The 18,015-nt window shown below is 41.2% G+C and overlaps 1 protein-coding gene across 2 annotated transcripts in view; it reads right to left on the minus strand.

The window, feature by feature from the left end:
- Positions 1–18,015, minus strand: part of LOC147150553 (SH3 and multiple ankyrin repeat domains protein 2-like) — a 239,698-nt gene that overhangs the window by 88,939 nt on the left and 132,744 nt on the right. For both annotated transcript variants that reach the window (XM_086024819.1, XM_086024821.1), the window contains 2 exons: positions 14,408–14,547; positions 13,864–13,977 (listed from right to left, as the gene is read on the minus strand). In XM_086024819.1, coding sequence (XP_085880945.1) covers positions 13,864–13,977; positions 14,408–14,547 — 254 coding nt within the window. The remainder of the gene's footprint in view (positions 1–13,863; positions 13,978–14,407; positions 14,548–18,015) is intronic.

Genomic DNA, 18,015 nt, shown 5'->3' on the forward strand with positions numbered 1-18,015 from the left:
AAGCCAATAAAATTGATTACTTTGAAAAACACATGCACGCACACACACAACTTTTTCAGTAATTAATGAAAACATATTAAATCTTCATTCTTCATCAGTTTCCCATCAGTTGATGAAGAATCGCAAAACATTGTTGCCGTTGTTGACCCCGCCATTAACAGTGTTGTTCAAGTCTTACAGGCATGCTGTACAGGGTTCCAGACTAACCTGAAATTTTAGCTGCGCACGTAAGAAGATTTAAGAAGATGGCTTGGGCGAAAGGCGGACTACACCCTGAACTGGTCACCTTCCCACTAGGGTACAATTTGTAACGGTTAAAGAGTAAAAGTAAATGGTTCATGGTATCTCTTTTGTGTGTGGGTGGAGAAGAAACTGAACATGTATGTGTTAATGATAAAGAATAAAACAAGTTTCAAAGCAGAAAAAAAGTGGCTGTTTAAAAATAAAAACAATGGGGCTAAATTAGCACCTGCGCCACGTGTCAAATATCATTAGTATTTACTCTGCTTTTCCCTTGCAAATCAGGCTGTCTTTTGCTTCCTGGGGCTAAAACCTGTCCATCTCTCTTTCCAATTTTAGTCAACTCTTCTTGTCCTTGCTGCTCAGCAAGTGGCCACATGATGTTGCTTTTGTTTTTTTCTGAGTCTGCGCCTGAAAGAATGAGCATGGAGATGCCAAAACAATTTGCTGATTGAGAGAAAACACGCAGTCAGTAATAATAATTTCTAGTGACTCTTCCCAAGAGTCAAATTAACATTTCATGTGAAGATTGAATACACATAATTCGAATAGTATTTGAATAAATAAAAAGAGCAGATCCAGAGGATGTCAATGCAGGCTAATGAAAATTGAAGTTGAAAATAAAATACTTGGACAACTACTCGACTAATCAAAATCTCAGTGCTGCAAACAAATATGAAAAGCACCCCCGGTTAAAGCTTTGAATGTTTACGTTATTAACGTGAACAAGATCACTACAACCCTTAATGACTTTGCCCTTGATGCTAATGCAAAAAAATGGAGGGTGTGTATTACTGATTCCAGACAGCAGCACCTTCAAAATAACAAATCTAAGAATAGAATTCAATAAGACATTCAATAAAAATAAGGCCATTTCATTCCAGCGTAAAGATTCCTCTTGTCTTCTATGTTTGTCTTATTCAGTCCCTATAATACTCTGTCTTTTACTTCACATAGACTCCCAGACCAGCTGTCGCACTTTCACAGAAACGCCATTCCCCCTGATCCGGCTTACATCTTGTCATCTTTGCAGGAACATTTTCTTCTCCCCCTACTCTGTGCCCACAGTGTCGGATTGGAAGAGGGGGGATGCAGCTGGAAGAAGATGATCAAGCAACAGCACAACAGCGATTTAAAAAAAGAAGCGAGGAGTGGTATAAAGTAGGTACACTAACGGACAACTGTAGTTGAATTGGCCGTGGATCAATAGAAGAAAAGACACAAGGCATTTTCTGAATATTTAAACATGAAAAAAGTTTGCGTGAAACTATTGTGCCTTTGTCATAGTTATAATCTAAAAGATCACGGTAAAATCTAAGAATAGAAGGATGAAACACACACACGCACGCACGCACGCACACACGCAGGGCACGGCTCCCACTATAACAATTATAGTCACTGTTATGGCACATAACACACTGTTATAGTGGGTTAGATAATTAATCATTTGTTTTTATTTGCGTCTATGTCAGATGTCAAATATGTCAACAAGATTCATTTGGCCTGTGACACAAGGAAGGTTGGGCACCACTGATCTATAGAATGGCAGGAACATCTTTTTTATTGACGGACCTCCAGACAGTGTTCTGATTCAATTGCTTGTATTGGATTTATTTCATACAGAAACAAAAAAAGTTCTCGTTGAAAGTATAGTGAGTGTGTTGTGAAAATGAAGAAGTGCGAGAGAAAACAAACTTCCTCACTTCTCCTCCATGCTGAAGCTAAGTATGACAAGTACAATGCAGGAAAATGACAGCGGCTCTGTCATATGGTATTTCAGTCTGTGCTGCGAGCCGCTAAAAATGAACGGCCATAGTTTGGACACCCCGAAAAGAATTTACCGGTAAACTGAGAATCGTTTGGAAATGGAATCAAAACAAGGAACCGGAATCTGAACCAGAATCGGTCGAATTCAAACGATGCCCAACAGCTACGGTATATTTTGTTCTCTGTCATTTGTACCCCTGGCAGTGACTCCTACATTACCAATAAATACTACGCCGCAATGCTACATAATGATGTTTACTATGCCTACTGGCAGTGTGAATGCCTGTGTTTCACATGACAGTCTAGACTCGACTCTCATGTGAAACACAGGCATTCGGTTCTAGACTCTAGAGTGCAACAAGCATGAGAAACAAACAGAGACCATGTGAGGAAGATCGATAAAAACAGCGCAGCTAAAGTTGGGGAAAAAAATGGCTGGTGGAAATTCTAATTGGCTGATAACTTCTGATAACTTTAGAGAGTCACCAGCCATAGTGGCTAGTTAATTTAGAACCCTTGATGTAGTCGGCCATGCATGTGACGCGGGCAATTGAAGGCCGCCGAGCGCACGGGCGCCAGTCTACCAAAATGGGGCACGAAATGTTCACTTTTGCTACTAATAACCCAGTACCACGTTGCATTCAAATTGCTCTTATGACTACTGGATGTACTACTGTATGACTTCTGCATTCAAAGTTGAAAATGTCTAGTGAAATGCATGTGTTAAGACGATTGAATTTGAATTGGGCACTTCGACCTGTAGTGTAAATCCAGTCAGTGTCAGTCACGTGATTGACTGGTGATCAGTCCAGAGTTTAAAGCACCGCTCATCCTAAATTAGCTGGGGTAGGCTCCACCTTCCCTGTGACCCAGAACAAGATACAACAAATGGATAGGTGCATAAACGTGCATTAGTGTACCTTTAGAGTAAACTGAATTTTCACTTATGGGGATCCACAAGGATGCTAACCTGAACTTTAACAAAGCATGTCTAAGCAGGGCCTAATCCTGCTGCATCACAGCTATTGAATGAGAAGGATTAGCAGAAAAATGTGCGTGTGTGTGCGCGCGTGTTAGTGTGTGTGTGATTGGGAGCGAGAGAAAAAAAAGTGAGAGAGATGCAGAGGCAGAAAATTTCTTCTCCCATTATTCATAAAGAAATGTGCACATCATCCAAGACTATTAAAGGAATGTGCTTTTACCTCCAAAATGGTGGAATTATTTCAACTCTATGCAAAGCCTATTGTACGGCTCTATATTAGCAAACTTCCTCAGTTTTTATGAAATTCACTGCAGACTAGTAAAATGGAGTAAACAATCTAATGTGTTGTATTTTAAGGAGGCCTGGAACTTTTCCAATAGTGACATGACACATGAACTCACATCTGAGAGGTTTTGAGGTCTGACTTGGCCGCATTGTGTACCTGGCCAAGAAGCCATTGTTGAGCACATCATTTACAGTCAGGGTTTCGTGAAATAAAATGCACAACGCACGCAAAATACAAGCAGGAACAAACCTAAGTAAAAAGCAATGTTTTGCTGAGCTGAATTCACTAAATGCCTTCTTTGCTTTTATGTCTATCGCATAATCTCTACATGTAGTCAGTCACTCAAGTAACCTTTTGGATAAATTGTATTTACAGAGTAGTTTTACTGCAACATACTTTTTAATTTCATCTGAATATTTAAATTATGTTAAAATGAAACATTGAGCTAGATTCCATTTGGTATTTTTATCAATCAATGATTGCTTGCCGTGATCTATTTGGTTTTAGTTCGACAAAAGGATTTCCTCCTCGGCGTATTGGGTAGAGCGTTCGCCCCTAAGGTGGCACGGCATGAATCCTGCTCTGTAGCTTTTTAATTTATTGATTGATTTTTTTTTTCTTTTACTATGTTTACAGTTTCTTGCAGCCAGTCGGGAGTTGTAAACGAGCCGTTTTGTTTCACCTATTTGTTGAAGAATTTAACAGTTATGCAGTTGAACAATTTCAATGGAGCTTGTGAAACAACAATTTTTCAATTTTCAAAATGATTAGAGCCTCCCAAAAATAAAAGATTATGGTTAAGACAAGGATAAGTAAAAGTTTCATAATAAAAAGAGGTAAATTTATCTTTGTAATTTACCAGCATGCATAAAAAGGTTTTACATTTTATAACTATAAATGAGTCTACATTTATTTGGCTTTACTTTTTTTTCATGCTGCAGCACAGCCATGATGTGTAATCTGTATGCATTTAAACAGTAATTATAATGATGTGTTGTCTATATATGATAATATACAATTAAATTGTATATATTTGTTAGGAACTGGCTCTGAGACACTGATCCGAAAAGAGGAGAGAAGCGTAACTCAGGAAAGCGAGGGAGAAATGGCAGAAAGAAAGGGAGGCAGGGGAAAAAAAAGAATTGGGGACATGGAGATATGTTCAATGTTAACATATGGCACAGTTGGAAGGTTACCTGTTCTGGTATGTAAAATGTTCCTAGAGATAACAAATCAGTTTTAAAGTTCACACTGTTTATCAACAGTTTTATATAGGTCTAATAGGATCCACAATAGTGGTGTACATGAATGTCTCATGAATTTATTATTTATCAATGATTGTGGTTTATGTGTTTGATAAGAACATTGTTGAAACTCACTGTGCCAATATTGATAATTCCACCTTGTTAGGATCGTTTCCACACCGTTCACTTAAAAAAAAAAATCCATACCAACTTTAATTCATATTTTGCATGTTTTTATGTTACTATGCAGATCTGAAAGAGATTAACAATATTTCATGTTTTTTTTTTTTTTTGCTATTAATATAATAATATTGCTATTATTTTAGATACTTTTGGATACATTCAAAAACACTTTCTACTTAGTAAGTAATCGATAGAATAATAGATAGGATAATCAATTACAACTAACAGTACTCTTACTTGAGTACAATTTTTGGCTAATCCAACCACCTCTGCTGACGATCAACGGCTCATTCATTCAAATCACATCTAAGAAGCACAATGACACATGCTTTTTACTTGAATTTGTTCCTGCTTGTATTATATATTGGTGAGGGGCGGCCAGTGGGGAGGTCGGACAGCGGCTAATGGTAGCCCCGGCCACCACGCGCTGTTGCTCAGCCCCTGACTTTAAGGTTAAGCAAATTCAACACTAATATCAATTATGTAGCTGTATAAAAGATAACACAAACATGCATTTTGTCTGTTGAAGCTCTTTTGTGAGTGTAAACAGTCTTGGTCTTTAGCTTGTATAGAACCTTTCCACCTATTAAGGCACTCAAAGCACTTCACACTGAGTTCACATTCACCGACTGATGGTGCAGCATCAGGAGCAACTGGGAGTTCAGTATCTTGCTCAAGGACACTTTGACATGGTCACAAGGGCCGGGGATTGAACCCATAAACTCTGGGTTGGGAAACGACCACTCTATCACTGAGCCATGGCGACCCCCCCCCCCACAGGCAGCAATGATCCCAGTGTCGAATGAAGCTCCCTCCTGTCATCTAAAACCAAATTCCTCAAGCAAATGTGGTGTTAATAAAAATATGCCAAACATGCCAATAAATTGTGTCAAAGTCTTACTTGAATTGGATCTGTGTTAAAGATTAAATCAGGAATTACCAAACATTTGAAGGATCTAAATCTAAATTAAAAAGTGTATCTTTAGTGCGCGGCCACATCGACAATAATGGTGAGGTTTGCGTCGCTAATGGTTTCCAAATTAAATACGCTTAAACACAAACTTCACTTCCATACGACATTGGTCAGTTAGCAACGACCGCTACTGCTAGCCAAACACAAAGAAGACGAGGTAAATTGGTTAGGAAACAGAGAGAGAAGAGGAAGGTTAAAAATGCGGGAATGGAGACAGCATGTCAAATGCAGGCACAGGCAAAGATGGGGAGCTGGTCGATAAGCTATAGCATAAGAGAAGGGTAGACGTTTTGTGTGGGCAGGAGACCATATAGAAGGGCAGAAAGGAAGGTTTGAACTGTTTTATCACGTCCTGGAAAGGAAGAAGAATAGAGGGGGGATTGTGAAGGCCTCCAGTATGCAAATCATGCAACTGAGGTGAAATGAGAGTCAGACCGCGTGATGATTGTGAAGCAAGGAATGGAAGGTGTGATGGGGGGTTTAGATCAGGGGTATGTCACCGATCTTTGTCGACTGTGAAGCCCTTTGAGATTATTTTGTGATTAAAGGCTAAACAAATAAACTTGGCTTGCCTTAATATGATGAAGGTTGTCAGTGGTTATGCCCCAGGTTGGGTGTGAATTGGAGAAGGAGAAGCTCTGGAGTGAGTTGGATGATTTTATTGAGAGTATTCCCAGAGGGGAGAAAGTAGTGTTTGGGGCAAACCTCAATAGGTATGTTGGTGGAGGTGATGAGATGATGCGGGGATGGGCAGGGTTGGTTTTGAGGAAAGGAACGTGGAAGGACTGATGGTGTTGGATTTTGCAAAGAGGAGGGAAATGGCTGTGGTAAACACTAAAGCCCCTATCGCACTCAGGAGCGAACATTTCCAATTGTTGGCGAGGGTAGAAAAATGTGCGTTCAAGTCAGGGTTCGTTCAAGGTCGCTAATGTTCGCCAAATGGTTGTCAGACGTTTGCCTGTACTTTTTCTGTCACAAGGAAATTTTGTGACAGAAAAACTTGTGAAACTTGTTACTACAAGAAAAAACACTAAAACTGTTGGCGAACGTCTGGCGAACGTTTTGCGAACATTTGCGACGTTGAAAGAACTCTGATGAACTCTGACGTGAACGCAACATTCGCTACCTTCGAAAACACTCGCAATGGTTCGCCGCTCAGTGGGATAGGGACTTAAGGGCCCTAATTTTGCAGACAACGTGTGCGGATTTTCGATGCTTTGCTCCGCATTCCACCGCTCCAAACACATCATCCCCCCCCCCCCCCCCCCCCTGCGAACTACATTGACTTCAATTTAATCGCGCCCCCAGAAACACTCACAATGGATTTCGTGTGAATGCAGTGTTAGACATCCGCCCGTTACATGTAGCAAATTAATGGCTGAAAGTTGGTCTAAACCTACACCTACTCAGCCCACATATACCTTTTGCCACCAGATAGACTGGTAGTCTAACACGATTTTGGTTTCATTTAATTGAGGTGCAGGCACACAGATATACAAGCGCTGTGGACATGTATGGTGAATATTATATTTCATTCATAACTATGACAACAGTGGGCATCAAACTTTCAGAATCATTTTACAAATCAATTCATCAAACACATCATTAATATATATATTTTGAAATCATGCCACTGGCCAGCACGCAGCTGTACCCATTTGTGTGGGTGGAATAGATACATAAGGTCCGTAGACATATTTCAGCGGTCATCATTGGGTCATTTTTTATGGGACCTCTGTTAGATTATCCGATCACTGCTTCCTTTTCCCCACAGAAATGTCACCACGCAAGATGTGTGTGCCACCTTTAAAGCGAATGAGAGGAGCCACTTTGATTTACAGCGTGTAGAGCCGGCTGTATTCACGTGTGTCTGCAAAATAAAAACACATGGTTTAACCTGCCTCCTCACCGAACCACACCAAGCGCAGCTCTGGATTTGATCTTGTCAGGAAATAGAGCCCATATTCCCAAAAGAGAGAGGAACGCAGGAGGCACCGGCAGGACTTCAATTACTGCACAGTAGCAGCAGCTATTCACCAGGAAAGCCACTGGAGCACCGACCATCGGTCAGCCGGTAACTACCCACCGGGCAAGCCCCGGGGATGCCCACTGTCACTGTCACTGGCCAGTAGCAGCAGCTTGGTGCAGGCTAAGCCATCGCAACACTAACCATCGCTGCTCGGTAAACTGCTGGAAGGCCGACCTTCTCCGCTGGGTGAGTCCTGCGGTGTTACGACAATAATTATCAGCCCGATATTTGGATAAAATGACGTCACTTGTATCGGTCTGATACTGCAAATTATAACAATATGACTAGACTTTGGAAAGGCCCATGAAATACACTAACATACAACCAGCCTAAGTCTCCTCGACTCTAAAAACAATATTTATTATAAATATTGAGATCAAAATAAATCATGAGCCCATGGTCCCATTCACTTGAATGAGAGCTGTAGCTGACGCTCCCTCTGCAGTCACCCAGCCCGACAGCCATGGCACCGCCTTAGGGGCGGCCAACTTCTGGGGCTGCCGGAGAATGATGACGGCTGATGTCTTTTCCTTTTTAACTGTACTTTTACCTTTGTTGCTGATACTATAATCATGTAGATTTAATCGACATTGGATTACAGTACAAATTGATGAGTTCCGGACACTTTTCACTGCACTTTCAACATCGCGGATGAGATGGCGCGCGACCAACGGGACCTCTGTGAATTGTTGTCGGGGCTGGCAGGTACCGTAGGTGGCAACGTAAATAAAAGCGGGCCAGCCGAGCCGCACCGCACTTTCAACATCCCGGTTGAGATAGCCAACCAGTGCGACTTTTTTGGATTGTTGTCGGGTCTGGTAGACGGCAGAGGCAACGTAAAGAAAATTGGGTCAGCCAAGTCGAGCAATGGCCCAGCTAAATACTAACAGTAAAGTACAGTGGTTCAAAAATGGATGGATGGATGGATGATGACACCACACTGTGCCCTACTGGATTTATTGGAATACATATGGCCACGGCTCGTTGAAGTGCAGCTTTGGCGAGTGATATTTTTAATCTTTTGATTTTATTTGGGTCTTCACGTAGGCCTGTCACTAGATCAACTTATCTTTTGATGAGAAAAAATGGACACGATAGTTATTTTGGGCTGGAAAATGGTCATTTGCAGGTGTGTTTGTTTACATACTGTACATCATCAACATCCTTCTCATGTCTGTCAACTTCTTTGCTTCTGTCGGAGTCAGCACAAACACACACCTCTGTGGTGCTCTTTTTGTACTATTGAATTGTTTTTGTTCATACCCGTATAGCAAAATTTGGGCCAGATCTCGCATGAAGCTGGCACAGGTAGAATTCAGCCGGCACTGGCATACGGCATGTGAACTGAACATGGCTCAGGACTGGCAAAGGAGGCCCTCACTGTCTTGACTCTGGCAAACAAGATGTTGGCCAGTCTGGCCCAGAAATGAATTTAGAACTCTGGGCCATATATGTACTATAGCGGCAGCCAGTCTTCTGCCACCCTTAAATACAGTTTCACATTTTTTTTTCTACACACAGTATTATTTTACATCACATTACATCATCTCCCACACACGCACACGTGTGCACACCATTACGACGTGCCACATTTGGTTACGTTAAAGGTCAATTGACGTCAGCCGAAAAAGCCCAGATAGCAAAATTAGGGGTGTCAAAATTGTGCTTAATGAATAATTAATAATTGTGCTCTTAATTGCGATGAATTGATCACAGTCACCGCTATTTTTTTAATCTAATTTTTAATCTCTAACTTTACTGTTTCTGTATGATGATCCGTTTTGATGCGTGTGTAAAAACCAATGGTCGGTGTCACACCCTGAAGTGGACACTGATTGGCTGTCATTGTGTTTGGCATAACCTGAAAGGCTCCTATTGTTGGTGAAAGGGCAAGTTCAGGGGCAGAGAGAAAATGTGAAAATGGATGAGCGTGTGAGAGTTAAGTAGCAGGATTGAAATGTTTTATTCTTTTAAGATGCAACAACAGACATATTTGTAGTATTTCAAAAAAATAAAATAAAATATCGGTTATCGGTATCGGCCATACAATGCAGGAAATTATCGGTTATCTATCTATCCAATCTAACCGCTTTTCCTCACAAGGGTCGCGGGCGTGCTTTCCAAACTGTCTTCGGGCAGTAGGCAGGGTACACCCTGAACTGGTTGCCAGACAATCACAGATTATCGGTTATCGTATCAGTTAAAATTGTTCATTTCATGCATCACTAGTGACGACCATCGTCAGTAAATAAGCAGCAGTTATTTGCCAAGCAAGTCACCGGAGCCCCAACCATTGCCTGATAGTAGCTGCAGCTATAGTCACAGTGCAAGACACCGTAAGCCGACCTTCTCTGCTGCGTGAACTCCCGGTGTGACGACCATCGTTGGCCAGCAGCCGTAGCTAACCGCCGGATAGGCCACAGGAGCGCAGACCATCGTTGCCGCGCAAGACCAGAGGACACCAACCATAGGCGGCCAGTAGCTGTAGCTAGCTGCTGGGCAAGCTAACGGACCATCAACCATTGCCGCCAGGTAAGCCCCTGGAACGCAAACCTTTTCCACCAGGTGAGCCTTCAGTGCGACGACTAGTACGGGTTTGCAACTGGGCCGATTAGAACAAGCTAAAACTTAACAAAACTTCAAATCACTCAAACTAGAGCGGCTCGCCTAGCCCTCTGCTTTTTAATTCGATGTAGTGTTGACATCATGCATGTCAGGCTGTCTTGAATGACGGTGGAGGAAAGACTGGCATGCATTTTTATTTTGTTTTTAAGAAATATCTATATTTCAGGTAAACCCGGCTTCTTGTTTTTACAACTGCTACCGACTACTGAAAGGCATAGCTACGCCACCAGACAGGCTGTAAGTAATTGATTTACCCTATTCCCAGAACTAATGAACTGAAAAGAACATTTCTATACAGTGTGGTTTCATCCTGGAACCATCTTCCCCCATACCTACGTGTTGCGGTTAAAACACTGAGCTTTGATAGGAAACAAAAACAAAGCAATGGCTGGAAAATAAATTGTTATTGGTGTCACATAAACTTGTATACAAATGGATTATGTGATAAAATGTCCATCCGTTTGAATATTATAATAATATATAACATTATGGTTCGTTAGTGAGATACTAGGAGGTGAGCTGACTTTTTTTTTTGCTTGCTTTTTTTTTAAGTTGCAGCCTCAATTTCTGTTTACCCTCATTTATTTCCGTATTTTGGAATGTTTATGTTAAGTATTGCACTCATGTTGATGTTGATTTTGTAAATGATATTGTTTCATTTGTCTGTAATTTCTAAAAGGGAGCCCAGGAACAATAGTCGTCACCATAGTAAAAATGAATGGGGATCCAATTTTAAACAAACAATAAAAGTAAACAAGTGTAGAGGTGTATAGAGGTTGGCAGCAGTATAGTATACTCCATGTAGGCACTGAAATGTAAGAGAAAGGAGACTGTAAGGTAGGACAGGATAATGTATAGCCAGAGAGCAAAATAGGTCATGTATATTATAAGAGGACTACAGCGGTGAGGAAAAAGAAAGAACGTGAAAGTTGAGCAGAGGATCAAATATATGTTTAAAAAAGGAGGAATGTTGTGAAGACGTTTGAGTTAGGAACTGGAAGATTGTTTCGCTACAGTAACAGTGATTAGAAAGACAGGTAGGAAGGTGCTTGGTGTATCCTCTGGGCAGACAAAAGGTGAGAGACTTGGTGGAGTAGTGCAGATTTTCAGAAAAGCATCCCAAAGCATGGCAAAGAAGAGATGGAATAGTGAGCGAGAGACTAAAGAGAGCACACAGGAGGTACGAGGAGAGGTCCAGGGAGTTAAAGAGGGATGTGGCAAAGGCCAAACAGAAAATGTATGATGAGGTCGGACACAAAGAAAGAAGGAAAATGATTGTATGGATTGGCATGGCAGAGGAATTGAGCTGGGAAGGATTTGAAGCAAGGTTAGGTCGATTATAGATAGATGGAAATTGATGAGTGTGGAAAAGGTGGCTGAGGTGTATGTTGGACTAGTCCAGGACATCTACTGGAACAGCAAAATATTGGTGAGGTGTGCTGGTGGAATGACAGAAGACTTCATCACGGAGGTGGGACTGCATCAAGGGTCAGCTCTGATACCCTTCTTGTTTGCTTTAGTGACAGGCCCATTGAAAGATGAGGTCAGACATGAGTCTCCGTAGATTTTGATGTTTGCAGATATGGCACAGTGATCTGTGGTGAGAGTAGGATGCAAGTGGAAGCAAAGCTAGAGAGGAATGAAGGCCCGTCGCAGCAAGACCAAGCACACGTTTGAGAATGAAAAGGAGGTCAGTTGAATGGTAAGGAGTAGAGACGGAGAAGGTGGAGGACTTCAAGTAGTTGGAATCGAATGTTCAAAGCGATGGGGAGCGTGGAAGAGGGGTGAAGAAGAGATTACAGGCAGGATGGAACAGGTGGGGGAAAGTGTCAGGGGTGATCTGCGACAAAACAGCACCGGGAAAGCTGAGCTGGAGGTGGCAGAGTTGGAGATGCTGAGATGGTCTTTGGGAGCGCATGGCGAGGATGGACAGGATAGACTTCGTGTATGGTTTGGAGACAACAATGGTTTGGAGGGGGCAAATTAAGATGGTTTGGATGTCCAGAGGAGGGAGAGCGGATATGTCGCTAAAGGATGACAAAAGGAATGTATGGATGTGGTGAGGGAAGATATAGCAGATTGAGGTCATATGGCATGAAAGTGATAATTAACCAATTAACCAACATAAAACAGCAAATCAATGGCAACAGTTTAATAACTGAACTCAGTTGGTAATACTCTTTGCCCCCCCCCCCAATAAACAGCGCACGCGTATGCATGCCTCGGTCATGGCCTTAACTGAGGCTACAAGCCCGCGAGTCACCATACTATGAGACAATCCTTGGACGGGATGTGTTTGCAAGATGAGCTTGGGGCACTTTGGGCAGGACACCACATGAGAGGAGTTCCCTGTGCCAAAGGCCTTGGGTCTAACTGTAAAATAGGCCACCCAGAGCAAGGCAAAGCACCAGAGACAGCAGAGCAATTTGCTTCCCATCTGCCTCGATCATTGGTGACACACTAACTTAGGACATCAGATTACGAACCGTGCGCGTGTGTGCGTGATGTACACGTTTACATGTGGACCTTGTATTCTTAGAGTTTTCCGAGTGGTCAATGAAGTGCACAGGGATGTGATTGGCTCATATGACATGAAAGTGAGTGAGAAGCAGTACAGTTATCGGCACACCGTGTGTTAGATTAACTGACTTTATTCACACAAAACAAGACAGCCCTCTTCTCTACTCATCCTCAGTCGCTGAGGCAAACCAATTTATTACATTTCTGAGATTTAAAGCTGCCCTCTTCTTTCGAAATGTTCCTTTATATTCCCGCGGGCGACATCCGCGAGCCGGGGGAAACTGTACGTCACCGTTTGCAATGAGTGCAAATGACTACCTGCTTATTTATTGTTCCATCTGTATTTTTTAAGAATACGAATTCCCCACCCAGAGAGCCTACCTACTTTACTACTAACTACTATTACACACGCACGCATCCGCTCTGCTGCTCACTGCACTTCTGAATGGGATTATGCATCGGCGGTCATTCTGCGCATGTGTTAAATAAGTCAAATATTTTGACGCGATCAATTACAAAATGTTATTACCGCCCGTTAACGCGGTAAATTTGACAGCACTAACAGTCAGAGAGCAAAATACAAGGAGTTGGAAAAAATTCATAGAAGTAGCGAAAAAGTCAAGAAAGACGTTAACTCATTGAGAGTCATATGTGCACGGCAACATTTACAAGTGCATTAACAAGGATACCTTGTGATGTTGATGGGAGGCGTAGCGTGGTGTGATACATTTATTAGCTTGCCCCAGGAGGAAATCAAACGACAGTTGAGTAAGCAGGGCAATGCAGCACTTGGCTTACACCACAGCCTCGGGAGACACAAAGGCTGAGACACGTGAAGTTCATGTGTTGGAGAAAAAAATAGTTCCACTTGACATTCCATGGCCTTGGGAACTTTAGCATGCTGCATTGACCTTGCCACCCTGCTTCGCGCAGAACAGCTATGCCCTGTACAGTACTGTAAATCAAAATTCCGACCCCCAGCCCCAAAAGTCATCCTCCGGTCATTAAACTTACAGCTCCTCTCCTCTGTGGCCTTGGCTAGGATCTCCTCCACACAGTCGGCTGGGAACCAGCCCACCTGGCCACGGGTACTGCCCTCCCAGTAGCCACCTTCTCCGATACTCAGAACTGGGCAAAGGGGAGGTGAAAAAAGGACGGTCTCATTAACATGAAAACGAAAAGAATGTAGTGTTTCACTTCAGTTAATTTGATCTTAACTTTTCAGTTCACATTTGTGCTTGAATTGTTTCAAGCCCAGTGTTCAACGCTGGAAATTCAATGAACCTCTGCTACACAAGACCTGCTTTTGACCCCCACAAAATTTTGTGCAGAAAATGGTATTATAGTGCTGCAACATTTTAACAGTGGCATGATGTGTCAGAAAGAGCACATAACACTCACATTAAAAAAAAAAAAAAAAAACGCAGAATAAATTAATATTTGAAACATGACTACATTAAGGTTCGGTATATAGTGGTAGGAAATTCTGAACGTGTTGCAAGACGACGCTGTATAGATCATTGTGGTTGTGTATTGAAGGGGCAATTTATAAACTTACCTTTGACTCTATCATTCTTATAGAGGTTGATCTCCCCTTCAGCCTGCGGAGTGTAAGGACGAACCACCACAAAGTGTCTCCCTGGGACCGCACTGTACAGCTTTCTTCTGGTGCCCAAGGCTTCTCCATGACTGCTTGGACTGAAAAAAAAAGCAAAAACACACTATTACTGGAGCTTGACATCCAGATACAGTCATTTGATGACGCAGGGACCACATTTGTTAATAACATTCCCACTTGCACAATTTAATGTTATTAATGTTATTTATTATGCTTATTAAAACCGCCTAAAGGGGAAATTCAACTGACACGCTGCTGCTTATGTGTGTTGCACACTACAGAGAGAACCAGATCAAACATGCATGCAAGTGAGACGTCAGAGTGAAGACGGAGCACAAACAGTGCTTGAGCTGATCAAGTGCACCTCAAACGTAGGCCGGAAGCAAGTTTAAATTTTTCCAAATGATCTCATCTTTTGTCCACGGCGGGACTTGAACGTGACCCTCCGGTTCCAACGTCAACGTCCTTGCAGAGGAGCAGCTGCGGCCCACTTACTGTACATACACGTTTTGAACATACAAACTCTACATAAAGAGGTCTCAGCTGAGTCAAACCCCAAATCATCGTGTTAAAATTGATAACCACTCTTTTTTTGTTCTTCACGATCTGTAAAGTGCACACTAATTATACAAATCATAAATATGACACACCACTGGAAACAACATCAAATTAGACAAGCACTATAGAATCAAATAAACACTACATTTCTGTCGCACACATACTGTACACATAAATGAACACCAGACATGTAAGCATATTAGTTTGTTTGAGATAACGTGACGCAATAACTTCCTGTCGGGAAGTTGAACCCTTAATTCAACTCGCAGGCCACCTCTCTAATTCAAGAACAAAAATCAATTTGGGAAATTCAGACAAAGAAAAAAGAATCAGAGGAGGACAAAACATGCTAAAAACATCCATCCCTCCATTATGTTTCCTTTGCAGCACTCTTCTGTGATTTGGGGTAGGGTGAGCTGGAACTTATCCTAGCTGACTTTGGGTCAGAGGCACTGAATTGGTTGCCAGCTAATTGCAGGGCACATACAGACGACCATTCACCTACAGTATGGACAATTTTGAGCCTTGAGTGATGTTTTTGGTATGTATTAGGAAGCCAGAGGATCGCCCAAAAAAAAAACAACACGTGGACAACAGGCAAACTCCAAACAATAGGCCGACCAGAGATTCAAACCGCGAACCTCATAACCGTGAGGCAGATGTGCTAACCACTAGGTTACTTTGCTGATGCTGCTAAAAGCATGTCATTTTATTTTTCATATTGATCAGGTTTAAACGGCACCAGCACCACGAGTGCTCCAAGTGGAAACGTGTTTGTTGTTGTTGTGTTTCCCCCTACAAGTGATATTGTAGCGCCACTTACTGGTCAATCGTCATACTTCTACAACAGATGCAGTTAGAAGTACAGTATTTCATTCAAGCCCTAAAAAATAGCAGAAATTAATTGGGCTTAAGTTCTAAATATAATTGAACCCCATAGGATATAGCAAATAAATAACAAAATTTCAGACTTTTTGAAGCCCCCTTAGCTGTAAATCAATATTCACAGTTTCTAGAAGTGATATAGACTGAATGGAAAAAATAATAAAGAATGGGCTGCTCATTAGCATCAGGTATGCAAGAATAAACATTTATATGTTTTATTTTTTTCCCACTAAAATCAAACAAAAAAAATATTTTGGTGAAAACTATAGAAGACTGAAGAGGACGTGAAGAGAAGGAGCAATGGATTGAGATAGAGGAAGGGATTTTTTTCAAGTAAGTGGGTCACCTTGTCCTGTAGACTGCACTCCTCGTCAGACCGCCATGAGCCTTTGGAGAGCTAACCCAATTAAAAACCGAGTGTGCATGTGACTGCTTGCACATTTTCGAATGAAAAGTCATGAACTTCAGGCGGAACAGCAACTGTGTACCCCAAGCAACAACAACTTCCACAAAAAGGCAAATTACTTCCGTGACATGTAAAAAGCTGTTTTGAAAGATGGGGGCATCTTGTGTTGTACAACACAATTCCTCTTAGCCTTTTCATTTTGTAACAATTCGATTCTAACAATGTTTCCCAAACTTTATTCAGTGAAGGAACTTATTTTACATCCAAAAAATCTTACGGCACACCACCAAATAAAAATGTTCCAAAAAGTATAAGTACTGAAATAATGATGATGCAGACTTCATTTACTCACAAATTTACATGTTCGACCTGAAATCTGAGTCTGTTTAATTGAACACAAAGCTGAAATGCCACGACTTATTCGGTCAGTTATGTGAATGACAACAGGTGGATACACAGGTTTATTGTACCTTCTGCAATCTAATGGAAGCACATTTAATTAGTTCTGCCTGTCACTCTATATATATGTATGTCACTGGTGTAGATAGATGAACAAATATATATTTGTAATTAATACATTTTGTTCCTTAACCTCACCAGACTCTTGAAAAAATGCAGATAAACCTCCAATATGGCGATGGGGTGAGAGTTGGCTAAAAAAAAAAAAAAAAAAAAAAAATCCCACCAAACCAAAAGTATTAATTAAAAAAAATCTGTGGGTGCCGAAACTTAAGTATGCGGGGGCCCACTGTAATAATTTTTGGACAAAATTGAAACATTGTCCAGAGCAACCCCTGATAATGTCTCATGGCATGCATCCTGGTTGGTAATAATTGCATTACACTACACTGAAAAAACACGCTACACTACACTTTGTGATTTTCAACTTCAAACAATACGTATTGAGATAACATAAATTTCTCTAAAATCAACCTTTTCAAGTGAAACATGCTGTAACTTTTGTTCAAATTGGACACTACATTCAACATTAATACATATGCATTTTGCTAATGCGTTCCAACTCTTTAGCAATGAAGTGCATTGATACAACAGCAAATAATCCAAAATAACAATTAAGAAAACAAACCTGTTCGTAGAAAACACTACCGGTATATGAGAATCTATTTGCAAGAAATGAGCAGATCCAAATTACTTGCAGTTATGAGCATTGAATAAGCCACAGGCATCTGCTTCACATTTCATTTTCTCCAGATTAGTACAGCTATTGCCATTCAAATTGGGAACACTATGAGACAGAGTTGAAATTAACTCATACACTGTTCATGACGGAGAAGGAAAAAAAAAACCCCATATATTTATGATTTAGGGTTGGACCAATTATCGGCCGGGCCGGTTATCGGCACCGATATTCTGCATTTTGACGAATATCATATCAGACTTTTTTTTTTAAATCTAATGGCCGATAATAAATCAATTTAAAACTATGTTAACTTCAAAGAACTACTTATTTCATTTTCAGTTAACTATATAAGATATTCAAGAGAATATCTAGGGTCCTATTGACCCTAGGAACACTTTGCACCTTTTGTTTTTGATTGAAATCAAAATAAGTGGAATTTTAACATTTCTGTCATTTTGAAATTTTGGAAAACTTTATTTACTGTAGATAACTATAGGGAACTATTGTTTAAGTTTTCATTTAACTTTTGAAGACATGTTGATGACTGATCTGAAATGC

Source organism: Filicampus tigris, chromosome 3 (genome assembly GCF_054856515.1).
Source record: "Filicampus tigris isolate MCC_2025a chromosome 3, RoL_Ftig_1.0, whole genome shotgun sequence".
Taxonomy (NCBI): Eukaryota; Metazoa; Chordata; class Actinopteri; order Syngnathiformes; family Syngnathidae; genus Filicampus; species Filicampus tigris.